This window comes from Centruroides vittatus, unplaced genomic scaffold (assembly GCF_030686945.1).
Source record: "Centruroides vittatus isolate TY-2023 unplaced genomic scaffold, ASM3068694v2 contig_370, whole genome shotgun sequence".
Classification (NCBI taxonomy): Eukaryota; Metazoa; Arthropoda; class Arachnida; order Scorpiones; family Buthidae; genus Centruroides; species Centruroides vittatus.
Window position 1 is genome coordinate 200591 of NW_027122193.1, and position 24082 is coordinate 224672.

At 32.4% G+C, this 24082-nt stretch overlaps 1 protein-coding gene and 2 non-coding genes across 3 annotated transcripts; 1 reads left to right on the forward strand and 2 right to left on the reverse strand.

Moving 5' to 3' along the window:
* Positions 1–2568: 2568 nt before the first annotated feature.
* On the reverse strand, positions 2569–2641 carry TRNAV-UAC (transfer RNA valine (anticodon UAC)). Its single transcript has one exon. It is a non-coding gene; the product is annotated as a tRNA-Val (tRNA).
* Positions 2642–3085: 444 nt separating this feature from the next.
* TRNAV-UAC (transfer RNA valine (anticodon UAC)) lies at positions 3086–3158 on the forward strand. The gene has a single exon. It is a non-coding gene; the product is annotated as a tRNA-Val (tRNA).
* Positions 3159–4483: 1325 nt separating this feature from the next.
* On the reverse strand, positions 4484–24078 carry LOC136975327 (rifampicin phosphotransferase-like). The gene is made up of 26 exons (XM_067270381.1): positions 24041–24078; positions 23182–23252; positions 22574–22638; positions 21430–21577; positions 20717–20834; positions 20546–20643; positions 19886–19957; positions 18178–18284; positions 17119–17191; positions 16544–16648; positions 14701–14877; positions 14497–14634; positions 13934–14018; positions 12915–13003; positions 12784–12846; positions 9487–9579; positions 9358–9417; positions 9131–9219; positions 9000–9063; positions 8770–8933; positions 6265–6343; positions 5157–5208; positions 5019–5095; positions 4844–4946; positions 4696–4770; positions 4484–4627 (listed from the first exon to the last, which is right to left on the reverse strand). The coding sequence occupies exons 2-26, from the start codon at positions 23233–23235 to the stop codon at positions 4542–4544; spliced, it is 2334 nt and encodes a 777-aa protein (XP_067126482.1). The 5' UTR covers positions 23236–23252; positions 24041–24078; the 3' UTR covers positions 4484–4541.
* Positions 24079–24082: the final 4 nt, after the last annotated feature.

The window sequence follows — 24082 nt, forward strand, 5'->3', positions numbered from 1 at the left end:
AATTTCATTGATTCTTCTAAAATACGATTATTTACGTACACGAACCAATCAGCAAAAGTTGGAAATTCGTCGTAGCGCTAGACTTCCCTTAAATTAATGTTTGTTTGGTGTAATTTTAGAAAAAATTTAACATCGTGAATGCTATAGAAAAAATCAACATGGATTGACAAGAATTAACTGATAAATACATGAATGGACTGTGCAAAAAGTTATGGATGAAGGTATCCAAGAACACTCAACGAAAAGAGCCTATCGCTGTATCGATAGATTAACCAAATTGTCAACCTAATCGATGCAGCAGAAATAGATGTAAAAATGCAAAACATTGAGTTACTTCAAGTTTCTGGTGAGAGCCTTACCAATGACGATCTTCAAGAACTGGTAGAAACCTGTCCGTGTCTCCATCGTCCGTTACACAACCTCTGGGTATCGCGCTCCAGATAATGGACAAGAGACGAGGCGATGTCGTCCAGAGTTACTACGATCACCCGTTTGACGTCGAGTGTATGCGACTCCTTCTTGGTATCTTTCGGGAGCACCCGTATTACACGAGAGCAAGACGAGGCGCCATCCTCAAGCTCAGCATGGGCCGAGGTGTGCCACTTCTTCGATATTTTGAGATTTTCCATTTTGCAAGAAAATTGAGCGACTGTTGTGAGAACAGAACTTGTGTTAATTAAGAAATATTCCTATTGTAATGTGAGTTGTAAATTTCGAATGCATAAATGATTGTTTAATTCTTTCGAAGTCAGAAATAAATGTTACAATAAACTCTCTATTTATTATATACAATTATTGTAATCCTTTCAGCGATTTTAAATGTTCGATAGAACAACTAGATTATAAAAAAAAATTGTACTATTCTGTTGACTTTTGCATCACAAAACATCTGTGAGAAAAGAGAAAACGAGATGACAAATAAAATCAAATTATTCTTATTAATTAAGATTCACACGAAATATTGATGTACAGTACATACTCATGTAACGGATAAACTATAGCGGGAAATATTTATAGTAGAGAAATCACGTCCCCTAAAACAAAAGATCAACAGATTAACTTAGAATACAAAACACATTAAATTAATAACGTGGTTCCGATAAAATTTTAAGAAATAAAGACCTGGTAAGAACTTCACCACGTAACACTTTAAAACGCCCATGATTTGCCAAAATATGTCAGGCATCCAGAATTTCGTTCTCAACACAAAAGTTACACAATTCTCTCGTATAATTTTTTAAAAAGTTCAGAGAATTACACTTAGCCTGTATAAATAAAGACAAAATATTAAGGAAAACATCTTCATTATATAAAAAATTATAAAAAAGTGACATTTAAATCCTTATGCCAACAATTACATACGCTATTATTTATTTTTTCATTTATATCGTATATAAAATTATGAAAAATGTTAACGAGGAGGTGTCCAATCTATAGACTTTTCGTTAAGTATAAATTCCAGACAGACTTTACTCAGACGATAATCATCAAGATTGGAAATTCTGCTGGTGTTGTTTGGGAGCATCTGTCAGTGCCGTGTCTTCGTTACTGACTTATTTCTTTTTTATAGGTAAGCAATTTGCTTTTTTTTTTTTTGGTCGTTAGTTTTATTTTTATATACTTGGTTTTTTTGTATTTTATGGACAGATGCTCTCAAACATTAACTAATTATTACATCTTATTTTTCACCCTTAAGTTATATCTAAATTGTTATTTATTTAATTTACTATTGTAATAACATAATTTTGTTTGTGATCTTATGTTCATTGTATCTAAGAATTTTGTTTTTAGAAAGATGGTTTTGCTCCTGTCATCAAGGAATTGATCCGGTGCGCGTAATAAATAAAATAATATAAATAAATAAATATAGCGGAAAATGAAAGATTTAAAGTAGGCTATTTGTTAATTTTCATTTTGTTTTATCAATCCCGTTAAAAAATTAATAATGAAAATATCCGTTTCCTCTGAAGGAACCGATTAATTCTTACTTAAAACCACTGTCACCAATTGTGGTATTTTTTTATTACAAAGTTAAAAAGTACTTAAATCTACAAAAAGCGTAGTCTAAACTTACTTAAATAATCGCTGCAAACAAAGCACAACTCGAGAAAACACTCGCAATAAATAATCGCACGAGTCAACAATAGATCCTCTCTCTACAACGAGAAAATCTTATTGTTGCGTAGCGACTAAATTTAATGATAAAAATTTTGGATTTTGTGGCGAGATTTCGTGATTTCCGTGCCTCTATTTGTGAAGAGAGTGATTTTGACGGGTCATTGCAAGAGTTTGTATCGAGCCTTTTACTTCTCCTCATAAACACGAGCCATTATCAATTTACATGAAAAACACTATGACATTAATTCAAATTTAAAAAATTATAAATGGTTCCATCTATATGAAAAATTACTAAAAATAATCTATATTTTATTAATACTTTATTTTTCCATCTGAAACAATTTCTTCTTTGTTCTACTCGAAACACGTGATCTCCGATGCGCAGAAACGTGACTAAAAAGCACAGTTGCATTATGCGGTGCGCATTTCGATCGACAAAATATTCAAAGCTGTGCTTGCCAGGTATCGAACCTGGGACCTTCCGCGTGTAAAGCGGACGTGATAACCATTACACCACAAGCACTCGTCCGTCTCGACTACGAAACTTTTCTAAGAACACTTAAATCGTTGTGATAACTTCAAGTGCAGCAGTGAATGCGGAACTTTTCTTACAAAATTCTGATTTCTATGACAAAGGACTCTCCTTAAGCGCGCGAGCACAAGTAGGCACGTCTGATCCATTTGTTTTCTTTTTGGCGATGGCGATTCATGGCAGATCGAAATCGCAAAGTCGTTTGCTCGTCTTATTCTTCGGTTACAGGTTTTTCAAACACCAAATTGCTGCGCCGTTTTTACAGAAAAACTACCGACAGCTGTTTCAGCATGGCTGTGAACTCCATCAAATAGCCTCAGCCAAAGTTTCGTTCGGCTGGAACTATTCTATCACGGCTGTAGATCTGAACGAAAAAAAATTACTTTTGTATAAGGTCTCAAAAACAAGAAACGCCGTTCTGGTGTTCTGTAGCAAGTGTCTGTTGTGTAGCGGTTATCACGTCCGCTTTACACGCGGAAGGTCCCAGGTTCGATCCCTAGCAGATACACGAGCAGTGTTTTTTCTTCCCTACGACGATCGTGTTTTTATTTTGTTTCCTTCGTCGCTTGTCATTGCTTTTTAACACGTTCGTTTTCCTCATTCGCAAGTAATCTTTCGTCCTCGTTCTTTTCACATGGTTTTGCCTACGCCTAAAAACGACACGAAAATCCACAAAAAATTCGTGCGTACTACGAAAACGTACAGTACAGAATGGTAGATAAGTATAATTGTCAAATATTTAATGAAATGATAAAAATCTTTCTGGAAATAATTTTTATATATTTTCATATAAAAAATACAAGGAAACTAACTTTGTTGATGTGAACCTTCTGTAGATTGACCTTGAAGATGGAAACACAATTACTGTATATGAAATGTTAAATACACTAATTAATAAATGTAAATTTAACGAGCAAAAACGTAAGGCCACAAATTGAGAAATATAAATAAAGTGTCAGTACGTTTCGAAAGTCTTTTAAGATTCCAACGTATGTGTTGAGTAGTTTTCGGTATTTACATTGTTTACATTTACGTAGTTTCGTGTTATATTACCTGCTATGTTAAAATATATTTTAACACGCTAAACAAGATATTCGGATTCCGACATGGTATCTTACGTAATCCTAGTGAAAGCTGTTATTCAGCTACGAAGTTTTATTTTGTTCTGCCATGTACAATACAAATTTGTTTTCGCTTCTTGTTAATGAATACGGTAGTAAGAAAGAAAAAAAAATATATGTAGATATATATAGGTCTATAATTAAATACGTTGATATTTTCTAAATGATAACAATGTAATATTTATTTATTTATTGTTTCAATGAAACATATACGAGTGCTAATGAAGCAAACTGCAAAATTCATGACGGCTCAACATAATAATATGAATATGATAACGTAACGTAATAATATCACATGATAATTAATGGAAATTCTGTAATTCATAGTCCTCTGACTTAATTTCTAACCCTTAGTGACATTCCTGGAAATCTTATGATAACTTCTAATGAAACTGTTTCCAGCTAAGTTCGAATGTAGTGGGTATTCGTAATTAAAGTACCCCTATTCAACAATGCGTACAGAAATATACAGCAGTTCAAATGAAAACAAAATGTCAAAACATGCATAAATATTTACGTAAAAACAAAAATTGGTATAAAAAGCCAGCACTATAGAAGTTTTGCCGCTGTAATCAACAAACATATCTGTGGAAGATACTTGTGCCTTACAGGTAGTAAATGAAAGTCCTGTCAAATAATTCCCCTCGATAGAAAAAATTATAGAATAAAAGTTAAATCATTTAAAAATACGATTTTACTTTTCTAATGTCAGGCTACATTGTTCTATTAGATGGAAATAACGGCTTTCTACACAAAGTAACAAAAGGATTCTAGAGACGCTCTCCTCCATTAACCAAATCAGCTTCCTTCACCTTGCAAATGGTTCCTTCGTCGCCGTTTAAAACGACGATGTCCCCTAAAATATTTCAATTCATATTTATAAAAACTAATATTTTCGATAATAAATTACAAGAAATTTCTAACCCGTCTTAAAGAGGTTGATGGCTCCGTGAGCAGCCACAACGCCTGGAAGTCCGTATTCTCGAGCCACTACAGCTCCTGAACGAAGAAATATTCGAAATGAAAGCATGCCTTAAAGCCCCCTACACAACAAACGAACGACGATAGTTACCGTGTGAAATGAGTCCTCCGATTTCTGTCACTACTCCTGCTAACAGAGGGAAATAAGGGCTCCAGCCGATGTCCGTGCTGTACGTAATTAGAATGTCTCCCGGCTGAAAATTACACAAAAATTAGTTAAAGAGTGTAGAGAAATGATGCATGGAATCCATCTAAAGGTTCCTTACCCTAATATCAACCGCCTCCTCCACGTTGAAGATTACTCTGGCAGGACCTTTGACCATTCCACAACTAACCGGAATTCCTAAAGTAAAACAATAGGACTGGGTTATTTATTTAATGTTTAAAATAATAAAAGTGCTCACCTTTTATGATGGCCTCGGATTTATACGTGATGTTCGAAGAACCTAAATTAATCTTAAAAAAATAAATAAATAAACTTTCATGTAAAACATGAAACGTGCGTAAGAATTGAATTTGTTTAAGAAATTATTGAAGGTATTTTATATCTTTGGCATCAATGTTATAAAATTAAAAAGAAAATTGTAATATAACAGAAAGTTTTGAATAATTTTGATTTTCAATTTTAGTTCTTTGCACTTTTCGAGTATTAATGTTTTTTTTTCCCAATCACATATTCGGTCAGGCACCCAACGTGGACGACCACTGGTGAGATAGTGGCGTGGGTAACACTAGATGATAGGGAAGCTGTGTTTCCAAACAAATACTGAAAATGACAAAAATAAACAATTTATTTATTTTAATTCTAAAATAGATACAATGACCGGAAACAAAGATATAAGAACTTGTTTATGAAAATAATCGCATAATATGTATTTCTATTTTAGATAAAACAGTGGAAGCGGCACTTTTACAGCTTCCATGGAATATATGCTACTGTGAGAAATAGATCCCGTTATATCTTGGACAAGTTCTCCACGAAACTTTTTGAGAGTTGCTCGCTCAGATTCGATTCATCGGACTTGATCAATGGTACCCGAAATTGAATTCAGAAGAGCAACTCCTTCGAATATTTTTTCTTTTTTATATCACGAATCCGTCGTTATCCACCTGGATGCATCTCTTGTGGACCTGGCATTACCCACTGTAGAATAAATTTACAATAAAATCCTTTTAGTGCTCATAGAGCTGAAAGAGTAAAAAAAGTGTGCTACTGTAAAGATGTTTTTACATTTATGAAAACTGTGTGATCGTCAACACTCTTAGTGTTATAACTATCGATTTATCAGACAAATACATGTATACAATGTGTCCGTAAGATATATCATGTTTATTGTTAATTTTTCGTTCTATTTTCATGTCTTTGTATTTCTTTATATTTCTTACTGGCTCCTGGCGCCTGGTTCAATTAAGTTTAACAAGAGTAATAATTGCTTATTACTTTTGAAAAATTATTCACTAAATAATTAATTCAGACAAAGACTTAGATTTTGAGAAAGTTTTTCTACTTACGGGTTGGGGTATGCCACGCATAACTTCTGGATAAATGATTTTGTCCTGCACTGCATAAATCTTTTTTCGACGGATTGCCCTGTAGATTAAATTTGTTAATATTTATTTATTTCAATTGTGGTTCGAAGTTTTAGTTTGTTTACCGCGAAGGCAGCCTTTCTTAAATGTGTATGTTAATATTAAATAATTCAACGTATATAATAACTGCAAACAATAATCTATGGAAATACTTTTGTTTTAAGGCTCATGGATGTACAAGAATTCTCTTCTCAAAATATATTTGTTCACACGGATCATACAGGATATGTTTAACCATCGTACAATTCGCTTTAGTTATAACACTTTGATATCTCTTAATTTCTGATTGTATGCTTAATTCGGACTTTCAGAACAACTGTGGTGTCCGAAATTTACGGACTGAATATATTTCGTAACGATATTTGCAACATAATATATATTAACATGTAACATTCGACGGTACAACGACAAGTGCTCAGTAAAGGACGATTGCATACACCGTTTCTTTGTAACAAACTCGAATCTAAACGTCTTTCTTAAGTTTCAAACGACTGAAGACAGCTTTTGTTATGCAAATTCGGAAAATCGAAACGAAGCGTATTCACGTATTTACTATAAATCGTTCTTCGCTTCAAGATTCAACGAATATCCTTTTCTATAAAAGTGTGTTATATCTGGGGTCCTTCATTTCAGCGGATTTACACTTACATTCATAATTTCTTTCATTTATAGTTAACAAAATTGAAGTGTTGAAATCCAAAAGAACCTTAAGTCGCAAAATAACAAAAAAAAAGTATCAAATTATAGGGGTATTTGTAAGAAATGATCTATTAACCAAGCCGAACGATCTTCGAATGTTGCTGTGGCTAGCTGTATGTAAATACTTTTCCAGAGGCTCACTATGTTGGAATAGCTCTGTCTGGAAGCTTATGTATTTATTTTCTTCAATTTACTGGAAATCCCCTTTTTGACAATTTCGTTTTCAATTCTTCAATTATCGAAATAACTCAATCCCAAAATGGATTATTATTAAACACACCAAATTAGTAACTTTAGAGTGGAATAATTCAAAAAGAAGAAATATGTAATTTGACTTCAGGCATTTACGTGTATAGATAGAGTGAGAATGGAATCGGGAAGACCTCCCCTCGCTATTGGATTGTCGAAAAAATTGTTTAGATTTTGGTGAGAACTTATTGACCTACCGCATGGCTTGCTATTGCTAAAGGATTGCTAAATAATATTAGATTGTCCTCTAGTTATATGTATTTAAGTGAAAGTTTGTTCTTTCTGGACTGTGATCAACGACGAGGAGACTTGTATTGGTTAAAAGATGTTCATTATTTGAGTGAAAGAGGTTGGAACATTGAAATATTTCTTAATCGAATGTGGAGTCCAGCGCGTTATTAATGCCCAATTTCAGTTATAAAATAAAGTTATTTGCTGCACAATTTACATTAAATAGGTTTTCGATAAAACTAAATGGTAAAATAATTAATGTCTTAGGTAACTCTGAATGTTCTTTTTGAGGAACAACAGCGTTGAATATGAGAAAACACCTTCATTCTTGCAACATTCTTTTGGTTGTTCGAGTTGCTACACTGACATCCGATATTTGTTATCAAATTGTATTCAGTGATAGTTTTGCTATGTTAAGTTTGTATAAATTATATAATTTCTTTGTTCACGTATCAAACTTAAAATAACAATGTTCTTTAATGTACTCCGTGAATACAATATTGATCCAGCACTTAATCCGTGACTTAATAAGTATTTCTTGTTAAGAATATGCAAACCAGGTGACGATGATTATTTTGAGTTTGTTCCTTTAGGAGGCGTTTAACAGGTTGTATTATCAGTAGCCTTTTCTTTTCATTGTATCGTAATCGTTTCCTTTGCCACCTTAAATCTCATTGTAGCTTGGCTCGCTGATATAAAATTGATTTGTTCCGATACATTCATCTTACAATCTGATATCTTTTTCATGAAATACCTACAACTTTTAATGATTAGATATAATTTTTGATCATAAATCGACACTGAAAAAGCACATTCATAAGTCGATTATATATTTGGCTGTCGGGTGTGTAATTTTAAGACGTTCTTGTAAGCCCATTTTTTCTAAAAGTAGATTGTGGTCTATTTTTAAATCCAACATTCAGTCTTGTGTTTATCACGAAATGCCCATTTAGACTAAGGTAACACCTTCTTTCTTCAGAAAAATTGCTCGTGCTCTAGATAAGTTTAATTAATTTTTAAACAAATTATGCTGGTTGTTTACTTTTAATTTCACTTGTTTTTTCGGTGGAGGACATTTGTATTTCAGAAGTTTCTGTATTTCGTAAAGATAATTAAAATAAATACAATATTATGGACTATAATGATGTTCGTGATGGGGTGCCTAATTTCAGTGTATAGAGTAGAATTTGGTGAAAAGAGTCCAATAACCTGAAACGTAAGGCGGTTTTATCGTATTTTAATACTCACTTGGAAATTAATTTCGACGAACGCGTTCTTATCACTTCTCCAATTTCGTCATACGACAAGAAAAACAGAAGGTCTCTGTGCGGAAGTCTCCCCTCCAGTACCATCAATTCTGCCAAATGCCAGTAAGCTTCACGGTGCGCGTCGAACATCTTTATCATGAACGACTGAAAAGAATAGAGAAATGTTTTCTTTGGTTATATCTTAACGCGACAGTAAATTAATTTCCTTACTTTCGCTCTTTCCCTCAGTCTAACTGCCTGTTGACATCTCGGCAACAGAAATTTAAACAACAGCCTACTCGAAAATATTTTATAAATATAACTAATATTTTCACAAAATAAACGAAAGGACTTTGGATTACCTGGATTTCCAACTTGGGTATTTCTTCAATTTGTCTAGGACGTTGCCTTGAACCGATGATTTAATATTCTTTACGTTATTCACGATATCCTATAATTTACATAAACAAAAATTAGGCTAAATTTCATACTAATGGCAATTTATATAAATCTGAATATTTCCTCATTTTACAAACCAGACATTTTCAAATTATTAAAATTAGTGTATATGATCCGAGTGTTTGCTTACCTGTAAAGTCTGGACTAATTTATATTGATTTTTTCTCCAAGGGGTCGAATATGGATCGAACTAAAATTGTTAAATATATAATATATGTAAAGTATTTAAATAGAAATAAATATTTTAATGTATAAACACCTCTTTTATAGATCTATGTCCGTGCGAGTCGAGAAAATTTTTGAAATCTTCCGACGACTTCGAGGAGGACGTCTGAAGCCATTTTAATGCATCCTGTAAATTTGAATAAAATCAATTATAATATTGAATATAATTGCACACAATTTTAGCATATTTTAGCATCTAATGACAATAAACGAGGACACCCAGCTAGGAACTTTTTAAAAATATCCAACGTATAACCCCGGTTTAGCGCCGAGCGTCTTTGTTTTATGGATCATCAGAATTTGATAAAACCGCCCTAGTAGTGAAGATGAAACTACTGTTCGTCTAGTGTGCGAAACCGTACAAAAATATTAGCCTGAATTTGTGCTGCATTTAAGACAGTACCTATTCATTTACTTGAGACCATTACAGATAGAGTGGATCGGGGGGGAAATGCCTAACATTTTGCTTATGAAGGAAATTATAGCGATAATTTGGGTTTTTGAGCTTCTAACAAAAATATATTCTTGAGTATGTTTCCAAATGAAACTTTGGAGTACATCAAAAATAATTATGTATTGTGTTTGCAATGAAGACTTTTTCACTGTCTGGCATTTTAGGCATCTCATCCAGAGTATCCGGGTGAGATGCTTAAAGGATTGTGATAAGAAAACAAGTAAAATTGCATAAAATTAATTTTCGAATATCTTAACCAAATTAAATTTTTTGCATATTTAGTACAAAATACTTTATAGTAAGTGTAACAGCACAGAATAAGTATTGTTAAGTTCTCGCCTGTTCTAACGTGCTCTATAGCTAGCTGAAAGCTTTCCTCAGTCCAGAAACCTTTTCGAGAAGTCCTTATATAATTTCTGTGCATATCTTGCAATAAAACGAGAAAACAAAAATTTATTTAAAATAGACATGTTATCCCAACAAAAATGTAGCATCTTTCCCATTTGTCGGGGTAAGATGCCTAGTGGACTGATGTGTAAGCAACCGACTGATCGTCGGTAGCTTACAATGGTAACTTTAGAACCTTAACTACATCACACATTAATTGTTTTTCGAAATTTTTAACTAGTTGAAACTAGTTTATACTGGATGTCTTTGTTAAAACTCGTTTTGTCTAGTTAAAACTAGTTTTAACTCAAATTCATTTTTGACTAGCAGTAAATTCAACATATAGAGTGATTCGGGGTAAGATGTAAGCATGGGAAGATGCCTACTTTTTGATATTTTCAAACGGTGACGTCAGATATTGTCCCGTGTTTGTATGACGAATCGTTGGGCCAATATTGAGTGCGGAAAGCTGTAGTTGGCTACCGTTACCTCATTTTCTACATCTGAGAACAATAAAAGCAAGATAAGAACGAAGTTTTTGTCGCGAAATGTTTCTAGAATCATTTTAAAACTAAAAGTTAAAATAGTATTTATTAAAAATTGCGTAAAACAATTAATGTGTGATGTAGTTAAGGTTTTAAAGTTTCTATTGTGAGATACCGCCGATCCCGATCGGACATGCTAGAAGACGTGACTCCACTAGGCATCTTATCCCCACAAATGGGAAAGATGCCACATTTTTCTTGGGGTAACATGCCTATTTTTTGTTAACTGAATTCCAATATTTTTAATAGATTTTTGTTTTCTCGTTTTATTGCAAGATATGCATTGAAATTATATAAGGACTTCTCAAAAAGGTTTTTTCGACTGAAAAAAGCTTTGTGGGCTGAAAAGCTATACAGCACGTTAGAACGGGCAGAAAACTTAACAATACTTATACTGCGCTGTTATAGTTACTATGAAGTACTTTTTACTACATATTCAATAAATTAAATTTGATTAAGATATTCGAAAATTAATTTTATACAATTATATTTGTTATCTTACCCTAATGGCATTTGGCACCTCACCCGGATACTTAGGGTGAGATGCATAAAATGCCAGACAGTAAAAAAGTCATCATTGCAAACACAATATACAATTATTTTTGATATACTCCAAAGTTTTATTTGAAAAACATGTCCAAGAATATGATATTTTCGTTAAAAGCTTCCAAAACCCAAATTGTCGTAAGCAAAATGTTAGGCATCTTTCCCCGAATCACTATACATAACTTTATTTATTTCCCCCAGACAGATTTATATAGCTAAAATTAGTTTTAACTAATGTTAAAAGATAAAACTAGTTTTATCTAAAATCAAAACATATACAGTAGTAAATTAACTGGACAAAACCCGTTTTGTGTAGTTAAAACTAGAATTTACAGCTAGTCAAAAATGAATTTGAGTTAAAACTAGTTTTAACTAGACAAAACGGGTTTTAACAAATACATCCAGTATAAAGTAGTTTTAACTAGTTAAAACGCGTTCTAACTAAAAACGGGTTTTGACTGTAACATATATATATATATACCTACTATAAATCACAAAATAAAAATTCTCGAGTTTACGTTTCAGAAAAATATTCCTACCACTTATTAATAAAAGGAAACGACGTTGTACCAACGATAATTTAAATTTATAGTTCTCAGCATAAAGGTGTGTGTGTCTTACAGAATATAAATTCACAAAATAAAATACTAAACAACTAACAATTATTTATTGTGAAAATGTAACAATGCCTGCAATTTTAATCGTATTTTACATTCATTTAATTTAAAATATATGTTCTTCATCTCAAAATAGTACTGTAGTGTCTTGCCCCTACATATCGTCTTCCCTTATCAATGGACTCGTGACAGTTATTTATCTAATTCCATTGAGGAAAAAAATTTCGAATTGGAATAACGTGACTTTCGGTTCGTGACTATAGTTATTATTCCTAAGCTTTCTACATGTGTCGATAATTTCATTTTGTAACACAATTCTCGCGATTAAGAAAAAACAGACAACAGTGGGAATTGATGAGTCTACAATTTTTTCTAATTGCAGTTCAATAAAGGAATCGTCTTTCGTCCTTTCAATGTGAAGTATGAAGGAGTCGACCGTGCTTTAGAGGCCTCTTGTCCGCCTCAATAAGCAAAATATAACAGCGTTCTCTTTGGTGTGTGGAAAGGACAAAAGAAGACTACAGACTCTTATTTTGTGAATTTTTATTTAGGTATGTTAAAACACTTTTCCAGGTCAAGCGCCTATTTTCCGTATACAGAAATAACATTAACTTATAAGCAACTGTTAGAATAATATGAAAAATATTGTAATAATATCTGAATTATATTTAAATATCGTGTAGATCCTGGCTAGCTTTTAAGCAAACCAGCCGGGATCATAAGGCCAATCGTACCTCTGTGAAATCATTACATTAACAAAAAATAAGTTATATAATTCTTACTTCTGTTTTCATAGCTTTAAACGTTGTCGGTTGGATTTCGTTGGCGATAGTACGAGCCAATGCCTACAAATAAATGTAAGTTTAATAAATTTTAATATAAGTCATTGGTAAAGTTTTAGTAAAATGTGAACCTCTAACGATTGAGGAACGTCGGCGCTTTCGACATTTGAACAATTGGATAACAAATTTGCGAAATCTGCGTAGACGTCGTTGTTCCACCCTAAAAATAACATATACATCCTTTTGTAACAATTAGTTTTCTATTGGCTGACCGTTAAATAACTTTATATGAAATATATGTAGTATTATATAAAAGATACATTTGAAAGGATAGATTTAATTCGTATAATGTGGTAAAATTTATTTAAAATAAATGATGACAAAACAAATTTATTCGTATCTAATATTACTGAATAGTACACACACTAGCAATAAACATTGACCGATATTTAAGCAAAGATAAATTACTTTCACTCGTGGGGGTCCTTATGAAATGTAGTTAATCGAAACAATATTGTAAATTAGACAGAATTGCGCTGTTTTGTTGAAAGAATCACAGAAAATCAAATACGTTACGTCGTTTAACACTTTTCACATCTTCAGATTTTACACTTTCGCAATGGGAGATAACGTTAAGCAGTATTTACTGCATTGTTACACTACCTGTAAGGCAGAAGTATCTTCTACAGATATGTTTGTTGGTTACAGCGGCAAAACTTCCATACTGCTGGCTTTTTATACCAATTTTTGTTTTTACGTAAATATTTATGCATGTTTTGACATTTTGTTTTCATTTGAACTGCTGTATATTTCTGTACACATCGTTGAATAGGGGTACTTTAATTACGAATACCCACGACATTCGAACTTAGCCGGAAACAGTTTCATTAAAAGCTATCATAACACTTCCAGGAAATGCACTAAGGGTTAGAAATTATATCAGAAAACTATGAATTATAGAATTTCCATTAATTATCATGTGATATTTATGCTGAGCCGTCATGAATTTTGCAGTTTGCTTCATTAGCACTCGTATATGATTCATTGAAACAATAAATAAATTAATATTCGATTGTTACCATTTAAAAAATATCAACGTATTTAATTATAGACCTATATATATATACGTATATATTTTTTTCTTTCTTACCACCGTATTCCTTAACAAGAAGCGACAACAAATTTGTATTGTACATGGCAGAACATATTGAAACATCCATAATACTGTTAATACTCTGGAAAATAAAATAAATTATATAATATACATTATTAAAGTTTTACTGAACAAAATATGTATTATGAAACTTGTATAAAACCATTGTTTAAACAAACATTTTTAATAACAAAAACAATCCTCATTGCATTATGAAATCTATTCGTATTAAAAGTGCTTAAACTGGAATCGAATAATAAACACACTCAAAACAACAGAGTATTTGAATTAAATTCTTTTCTTCCCCCTCATAAGTATTACTTTTAGTGCCCTTATTATGGACTTGACCCATAATGAAAATGCCAGGTAATGAGGGAACCACAATGGATCTTGACAAACCAGAAATTTTTGTTGGATTTGAATAAGGTGTTCTTAGTACTCTCAGAATGAAACGGATAGGAATTTTTAATGTTATTAATTAACAGACAATCGCTTATCGATTAATGATTGTTGCACATTTATTTTGAACTCGAGAATTTGTATATTAATTGCTAACTTACAGGAAAAATACATTTCCAGTGACGATGTATATCTTGATATAATTCTAAAGACGTTTTGAAGTTCTCCAAGTCTTTAATTTTATAATTGAAATATTTTCTTCTTCTCTCTTCTAAAGCACCTTCGGCAGTTAGAAAATTCTAAAAATTACTCAAGATATATTATTTATTAATTAATTTGTATTTAATATAAAGAAAAAAATTTACCTTAATCAGAAATAGTAAAGTGCATATTCGTTTATATAAAGATTTCTTTTTGTAAAGTGAAAACCTTTCCTTGGCTCTTTTGTATAGTTCATCGTCATCGATAATTCTTCCGATGGTTGCGAGCATCATCACTTTATTGGAAACAGAACCTTTGTCAGCCGAATTATTTAGCCATCCCTTAAACATAAATGGAGAGAAAATGTCGAGTTATTTGGAAATCAATAAAATATACGTAGTAGCAATTTTAGCCATTGAAAAATCTATGCTTTTGCCTAGGAGATAGGTGTTTAGATTTTTATAAATATCTGTTCATCGATATATTACAAGTCCGAATTTGTAAACAATCTAATTTCCTTATCACTTTTAATCAGTCGCCTCTCACATAGCCTATACATAAGTTCAGATTAATTAGAAGAGAACACAGATTTATCTTTATTTTCTTTATTAAATGCATAGTTATGGCTACCTTTCAAACCTTTCAGGTTTAGGCATTTGTCGTAGCGACAAATAAGACTTCTGCAAACCCTCGACCAGTCTCCCAGAAACATATGGACCTAATCTGAAGGTACTGTACAAATCTGACACTTATTTCTCTTGAAAATTAGTTCTTTTAATGGCGCATAATACCAACGTGTGAGAAAACCGAAATGAAAAAATGCCGCGAGTAGAAGTTTTAATCAAGAAAGAGATTCGATAAGAAAACATGACAAATCTTCAGAAACTCCCAGTCTGCAGCGGATAAATTTATAAATGAAAAGGAATATAACATTGACGGTGGGAAATACACACTAAGGCTTCCTCGTTCCTTTGTTGAAGACAAAGTCCTTTATAATATTACTTATGTTAACAGATTAAATAAACCAATGGAAAAGACATAAAACAGAGTGGGAATATTCACTGTGTATGATGTATTCTTCGGTAGGATTTGTAGTGTAATGTTGAAGAAGGTTTTTTTGATGCTGGTGAGGAGGAAAAAAACACCGGATTGACCAAATCTTATTTGTAGTAGATAAAATTCAAACTTAAAGTATTGAATCTATAAAACACTATAATCCATTATAAAACATATCTGTTGTGTTTTGATATGGGGGAACATCTTTAGAAAAGCTGTACGAGAGAATGTATTGTTATTAGCAATATTAATGCAAACAAATATAGCAAGGCTCAAAGAAGTTGCTTTAAGTACAAAGAACTAATCTGGTGATGTGTTTTGAGGTTCTGAACACGATCTTTAAATTAACCGTACTACAAGGAACGTTAATATCGTGATATCTTATTAGGCTGCAATTTGAAAAAAGAATTTTACGCCTAAAAATTCCCAGTGTCGTATATCTGACCGCTGTCTTTCCTGAATTTCTAGAATAGAGTTAGATAGATAAAGTCGATACCAGATAACAAATCCTCCGATTAACTAATGCTCGTTAGAATATAGTATGTTGTCTTATAGGAAACGTGTAGAAAAAGAAATTCTTCTTGTGAACAAAATTATAATTTATTTCTTTCGACTAAAATTAATCCAAAAACTAACCCATTGACGATCAGTAAATCGATTTACTAAAGAACATAATTCAGGTAATGTGCCAAGTTAACGAAAATTACTGGAGAGGACACCAAATATTTGAGAAAGAGACGATTACACTAAAAGATATTTTATTATTGAACTAACCAATTATCATAACCGCTTCCTAATTCAAAAGATCGTAGCAAGGAAACTGTAGTTGAATATAATGTAAGAACTGTATTTAATTTAAGTCCATTATACTTTAGCATAAAATGTAAACCCTCAGTTTAATATATTGGGTCTGATATATACGTTATTAAAATAAGTTTGTTTTATACTTACGTCAATGACATTAAATAACGCATGATTATTATAGTAATTCATAGCGATTGGAATATAAGGGCAATTTGGTCCGTTCAGTCCAAAGAATTTTCTCCAGTCTGATTTCTGCAAGTTACATTTAAATTTTAAATAAAATATAAAGTAAAAAGAAGAAAAATTTTATTTTAAACCATTTAACAAGAAATTAATTTTTACTTTCATTGACATTATAGATTTCTTGTTAAGCAATGCCTAAGAATCCAGAATAGGCAACTAAGGTAAAATTATGTAGCAAAGTATTTGTTTATTTTACAACTGTTTAAACTGTTCACACATCTAGATGGCCGAGACAGTTATGTCGTTCGCCTTCCTCTCTTGGGTATCAAGTTGCTCGCTTGGATTACACATCCAAGAGAGAAAGTTGAATAAATTTCGAAGATTGTCTGTCACCCTTGTCACTCACCATTCAACCGCCTTATTGTGTATGACCGAAGTCATAATAAATATGATTAAAAAGACTTTCTTATTGCCAAACAACGGAGAAAAAAATCTCGTTGATGACTCGCATTTATAACTATGAATCAATTACTACTTACCAGGAAATTATGGGAAAATAACTTTTGCACCAAAGACATACCCAGCGGACTGGTAGCCCCTGGAAGCACTTCACTGAAAAAATATAAATTTTCATAAAGCAAAAACGATATCGTTAAAGAAGAAATTTTAACACCCACCATAACAACGAATTAACGAATTTGATTCTGAGAAAATTTTTCTAAATTAAAATCAAACTTCTATTTAGTGTCACAATTTGTTTGCTTTTGAAACTGACAATAAATAACGTTTTACACGAATTGAATCATCTCAATTAAAAGGATTTACATAGAACCAGTTGGTCGACACACAAGTTTCTATTTTGACAGTTCGAAAGTGGTATAGTGACACTTCTTTTATATACAAAACGTCCGAATTTAGCAATATTATTGAATATTACAGAATATATGTTTAAAGGTATTCATTGTTATTTATTATGTCGTCAAAATAAAGTTTGACTGTACTTTTATACTAAATTTTAATTAAATTTTGAAGAAATAAGTTAGTTATTATTCAAATTTCGAACTATTCTATAGAAAATATAAAACGGATTTTTCATTTAATGGAAGTATTTTCTTACTGGATGGCCATAAACTCTAAATCAGTACTCGGCAACCGGTGGTCCGTGGACCATTAATGGTCCGCGAGAAAATTTGGGTGGTCCGTGGAGAAATTTGGACATTGTTCAATTCAAGGTTATGCGAAGTATTACGAAAGAAATGCAAAATGCTTAGTTGCTTTTTTCACTCTTTCGGGGTTTTTATTTGAATCTGAAACCAAATACGAAGTGACGGTAGCCAACTGCTGATGTAATACATACAATGTATGCATAATTATTTTACAGCAGTTTAAATTGTAAGTTTTATATTAATTCATCACTCAGAAATTTCAATATTTCTATTTATGAACATCACATATTTGTTAGTAACCACTTATAATAACGACCTTATTAATTGTTAAATTGGTGTAAATAAACACTACAGACTACAGGTATTAATATTTAATTATGTTGTAGAATAAAATATTACTCGACACATATATTATTTCATTTAAAAGATTACCCAACGTTTCCTGTAGATAAATATTCTTCTTCGTCTCGAAATATGGCATCAAATTCGTGAGCGATTTCATAATCAGTTTCTGTAGTAATTGATGTAATGGGTCGGGACTAATAAAGAAATGAAGAAATATTATGGTTATTATTTAGAAATCAATCGAGTGAAATAATAAAAACAAGTTACCAGAAAAACCCGAAAACAATTAAAACCCGATTGGACTAGTTAGGACTAGTTTCGTGAATTCTATTTGATTTTTAATAGAAATCATTTAAATTAAGCTAAACGTAAAAATGAAAACATTTATCGAAAAACCTAACAACCTGTGAACGACACCATAATGCGTCCTGACCTCTGAATGGTCGGGTATTTCACATTAATTAAAGAGCTGCAAACGGAAAAAGAAGAGAAAGAAGAAGTAGAAGAGGGGGAAAAGATAGAAGTTAGAGATATATTGATCCAGGAGGAAAGATCTAAAAGTTGAAACGTTGTGAGAGGAGATTATTGTTAATCTCGTCCACAACGACGGCATGAAGCTGAAAAAAGGGTAAGTTAATAGAAACTTCGGTACTTCGTTGGAATTCTTGTCTTGTACATAGAAATCAGGCAAAGCAAGACCTGCTCAATATTTCAAGAAGTCTCGGAATTTGAGAATAGTATCCTTTCTCTAGAATTTTTGCAACATATCACTTGAGAACAGGTGTTCTGGCATATCCTGGTCAATAAATATCACGTCCTTCCAGGAGCTTTCTCGTTGCAGCTAGTCTATTCCATGTTGTTAGTGATTAAAAATATCAGAATATTCCATTGATTTTCATGTTGTAAAGTATATTTCGAATTTAATATGTGAAATCTGGAAGTTAAAAATCTAAATTTCTAAATTATTTCACTTCTGTTATACAACGGCTTAATTAACAAAATACCATACCCGAGAAAATTTTGACCCTTGACTGGCAACAATATCCCCTAACTGTTAATAAGCCATTGTTCCCTCGCAGCAGGTAGATCAACTTGCACGATAATTTACAGTTAGCGGCCGAATTCGTCATTTTGTTTTGAATCCCGGGAACACCTATGGCCCTAATTGTAATCCACTGTCGATCACGTGACCGATTTTCTAATCAATAATCTATAAAAGACGCTTCCTTCCCCCCTCCCCCCTAAGGGCTCTCCGATCGTCTCTCAATTACGAAGTGCCCTGCGCCGTCGACCAAACCCAAAAGTTTCTAAGTTTCTAAGTGCCGTTGTCCAGTCTAGGAGTTTCTAAAGTTCTACTTGCCACCGTCCAATTAACACTCTCTGTCATCCCGAAGATTATTATCACTTCTGAGTGAATATATACCTACCGGGACATTCACCGGACTCCGTCTATTACGAAATTTATAGAGGTATGAACGAATATTTGTAAACTCTCTCTCTCTCCGGCCACCCCTTTTGTATATGAGGGTAAGAGTGTAGTTTTGTTCGTTTCGATTTTAATAAATCTTGTTTTGTTATAAAATGGTGTCTTTCTTAACTGTCGGCTTCGCCATATCGTCGACCCCATCCTTCCTCCTCCTCCACCCGAGTGACGCGTAACGCGCCGTCAACGTAACAGCCATCCTTGACAAGTGAGTCTCCGGAAAGGCAGGTACGACTCCCTCTTACCTCCCCGGGATCTCACAAATAGAAAAATATTTAAAAAATATAACAAAATACTTTGAAGTCAATTTACCTGAAGAAGATACAATTGGTCTTTGCAAAAGCACCACTCGATATCGCGGCAAGATCCGAATTCTTTTTCCAACTGAAATTAATTTTAGAATCATTAGAGATTTATTTATTATTAGAGAAATAAATATTTACTTATTTTATGTAATTCAAATTCTCTCTTTATAATTAAAACACAAAATACGGACTGGAAAGTAGAAACAACAAATAGGACATAAGGGAATGAATGGATGGAGAAGAAAGAGAGGAAAAACAAGACACGCGGAATGAAAACGAACGACAGGAGGATAAACCGGAAACGAACTGATTAGTCGTTAATAAAAGTAAAAGAGAAAGATAATTAACGTGAAATCTCTGAGAGGGTAGAAGTTCATTCGGCTTTAACTCATGACTATCAACTACGTGGAAATGAAGGAATAAGCCTGAGCGTACAAAGAATAATCTCTAAGAAGAAAAAAGTGGACGAAGTCATTATTAAATTTTAGATTAGTAATTTTAGAGAATAAACAAATGTGATGAAATGTCATTAAAATTATATACATAAATATCTAAATTATTGAATAAAACGTGAGACTCACATCAACCAACTAACCGGCGTAAATACGAATAACATTTAAGTGACGAACGGTAACTTTTTAGTATGCTGAAAATAAAAATTGCATACCGTTATTCCGACATTTCCTAAATAAAGCGCTTGTTGGTCAGTCAAACAACATTTGTCTTCAAATTCAATATTTTTTTCTTCGACAACGTCACCCGTTTCTGAAAAGAAAAAGTATTAAGGCCCAAATATAATTCAATCATGTATTTTTTGAACAGCAAAATCACAACTCACCATTGACAACAACCCTCGTATCCTTTTTACCAATTGTTATATTATTAAGAGTTAATTTCTGGTTGATATCCCTTTCTAAATAAATGGTATCGGGTTCGGCTTTGGCAACTACTACAGACTGAAAAGTTTTGTAATTAGGCCTACTTGAATAATTTACGAAATTTATAAAGAAATATTTATTAAAATTTCATATTTAGTTTTGTCCTTTAGGCAAAAGGATAGTGCTTTTTTATATAAATCGCGGGTTTGGCTAAACCATTAATTGAATAGACAGCGGTGAGGAGAAGAGGAATTAAGTCTGACATCTCTGAGTCAACTCACATACATGAGTTTCCTAGGTTCTGACTGACCCCCGCACTCTTTTTCGCAGTAGCCTTTCCTTTTACCTGTTTACTTTATTAGAAATTTTATAATTCATGTTGCATATAAAAATAATATGTAGTATTCATGTTTTACATATTAAGCACGCGGTAAATTTCAAAATAACGATACGCAATACATTTCTGTAATTCTGTAAACAATAACAAAAGCTAATAAAAATTTTACAGACAACTTGACCCGGATAAGTTGATCTCCGTCCATCACCCATGATGAGTATAGAAAAGATCTTACTGTCCACGGTAGAGAAAGTAAATTAAATTAAGCAAAAATATTTGGATAAATTAATCCTGCTGTAAACACTACAGAGAAATAAAATAAATGTAAATCCACACCTCTCCTAGTCCGTAATTGGCTGTTATCGTTACGTGTTTTGGATTTGAAGTAACAGGATTACAAGTAAACATAACACCTGCAACATCGGCATTCACCATTTCTTGGATAACAACTGCCATCGGTAGGTTCGAGAGTTGACCGTTTTGCCTGTAATTAATAAATTGTATTTTGCAGTAAATTTACGTTCTAAAATATGCAATAATCAATCATATTTTAAAATATTATATTAAAATCAAACTTAAAATTATTGACAACATTCCGAAAAATAAAATGTATTAATTAACGAGCAATTGTTTATTATGACATCGTCACAATGTCGGGCTGAAACTTTTTCGTCAGGATTTTTTACTCCGATCGCGACAGTAAGAAAGGACAGACAGCAGCGTACACCAGTAGAAATTTATCTGTCCACAATTTTTGAAAATTGTAATCTAATTATTATACTTCTAGTTACTCTTTCCGTTGTTTTGGATTAAATTGGTTTGATCGGATAAGGTAAGGTAATATTTGGGCGATCAACCGAGAGGAGTTCCTCCCGGAAGACCTTTCTATGGGAAATTGGTCGCTATTTAGTTGTAAGAAACGTGAAGGAAACCCGAAAAACTGCACGTGTGCAGACCGTTGATCAAGCACAACCCCGCGACCAACTGCCAGTGTTCGGAGGTTTTATTCACGCGATTACTGGTGGCTTGCCTTAACGAAAAAATTAAAAGTCATTGATAATATGAAAGAGATACGTTAGTTGATTTATACCTTATTTGAACTTGAAGACTTTTAAAACTTTACTCCCTACCAGCATAAAGTAGGTGTTTTTCATTGCCTACTATGTAAGACTCATAATCGGGTTATGACACGATTATGCAGTCTTACATAATAGGCTATGAAAAACAGGATCGACATATACGGCAAAGCAGTAAATCATAATAATTTTGGATACATCCCACCTAAATTCTTATCATCCGGCAATCCTTGCTTGCCAAACCGGTAATGATCATGTAAAGAGACCATCTTAATGCTGATAGGGTAGAAAGAATTAAGAAAAGCCACTATAATATTCTCCTCGCTCAAGAATATAAATTTACCTAATAATGATTTAATTTTTGATAATTTCAATGCGAACGTAATTGATATCAATATTCTCACCTTTTGTATTCAATAGCAATAAATGAAAACTGCGATGCCCAACACTTCTTAACTGCAGTTAATATCTGATTAAAAAACAAGTATATGAATACAGTAAATAAACAACATAACTGTTACAATTGTATAAAAATTTCCATATTTTGTGCTTATCACACACGGGTTATCTGTATTTAAAAGACAAAAAGAACGAGACGTAGACAATGTGATGGAGCAAATTAAAAGCCGATTTTACATTGCGAAACTGACGCTTACAGAACAGTTGTTTCACCATAAGTGTGGGGTATACAATAGGCAGAGAATATGCGGAGGTTTGCTTTCTTTCTAACAAATTTCTACGCGTTATAGCCGCCGCTAGTTAATAAAATAAACCGCCGAAAATATAATATTTATGTTTAAAATAATAAATTAATTTGAATTGTGTTAATTCCTATGGCTCTCTCCGGAAACCAGTCCTAGTTTTAATTAGAGAAGAAGAACATCTAATAAATTTATTCTCACCGTAATTGCAATGTAAATTCGTTAAACCCTCCAAAAAATTAAATATAAAATTTATTTTTAAATGTTAGAAAATTATTCTATACATAATTACTTAATTCGAAATCATTTACATTTTTCAATCCGGAGATCCCGAGATAAGTTTCCATTTGACCCGCTGCAGACATGTCTTCGCTATCTTCCCCTTAAAATTAAAACAAATAATAAATTAATACAGCGTTTAATAATTTTAAATTTCTAGAAAAGTATTAGTTTTATTACAAAACTTAAAAAAAGGTAAACTAGTCACTTTTTAATTGTATTTAGCGGTTTCGAACTTATAAACGTCTCAAAGGTTTTGAGAATAAAATCACAGAACACATGAAGTTGCTCGCGGGTCCTAACATGGCTAACGGGCTAGCAAGATGAAGTTTTTCTCATGTTCTTCATTTGTATGAAAACTAAACTGGGGCTACTTTTCCACTGAAAGTCTATGAAAGAGTAACTCCTTCGTTCCATGAGACAAAAAAAGAAAGCTTTACCGTCGAAATGAAATCTTTCTTTTCTTTCAATTGAAACATTCTTCCTGTAGATCCAAAGAGGACCTTTTCCTATGCTTATAATTTGGTCACTCTTACAAGAGGAGCACCTTAATAATAAAAGCTGGGAGCATATTCAGGTCAATTATATATTAACGAATTTTCCTGTGCAACATGTAAATTCGTGAATATATCGATCCAGTTTTTGTCAGTCATCAGGAGTGCCTTCATTGTATTAGCAATCCGGCTGTCTGATTGAACTTTCTTTTATCTTATTTGTTAGTCAACACTATGTTAATACTTTTGAAGATGTTTATATGTCGATTCCTGTCAATGAATTTAGTCCGAATGCGTTTTCTCATTTTCAGGAATTGGAAATGTTTAAATTACTTTCATCTTTTACGAAGTTTGAAATAATACGATTCTAAAAACACTGTATTTATTTTATTCTTACCGCAAGCCGATGATCTTACGGAAAATCTAACATTATTTAAGT

Coding starts and splice junctions, on each gene's coding strand:
- LOC136975327 (XM_067270381.1), bottom strand. CDS start 23,235: ATGTCTGCAGCGGGTCAAATGGAAACTTATCTCGGGATCTCCGGATTG. Junction 20,644..20,716: donor TACGAGGGTTGTTGTCAATG/GTGAGTTGTGAT, acceptor TTTTCTTTTCAG/AAACGGGTGACGTTGTCGAA. Junction 17,192..18,177: donor TTATCTACAGGAAACGTTGG/GTAATCTTTTAA, acceptor ATATTTTTTCAG/TGAAGTGCTTCCAGGGGCTA.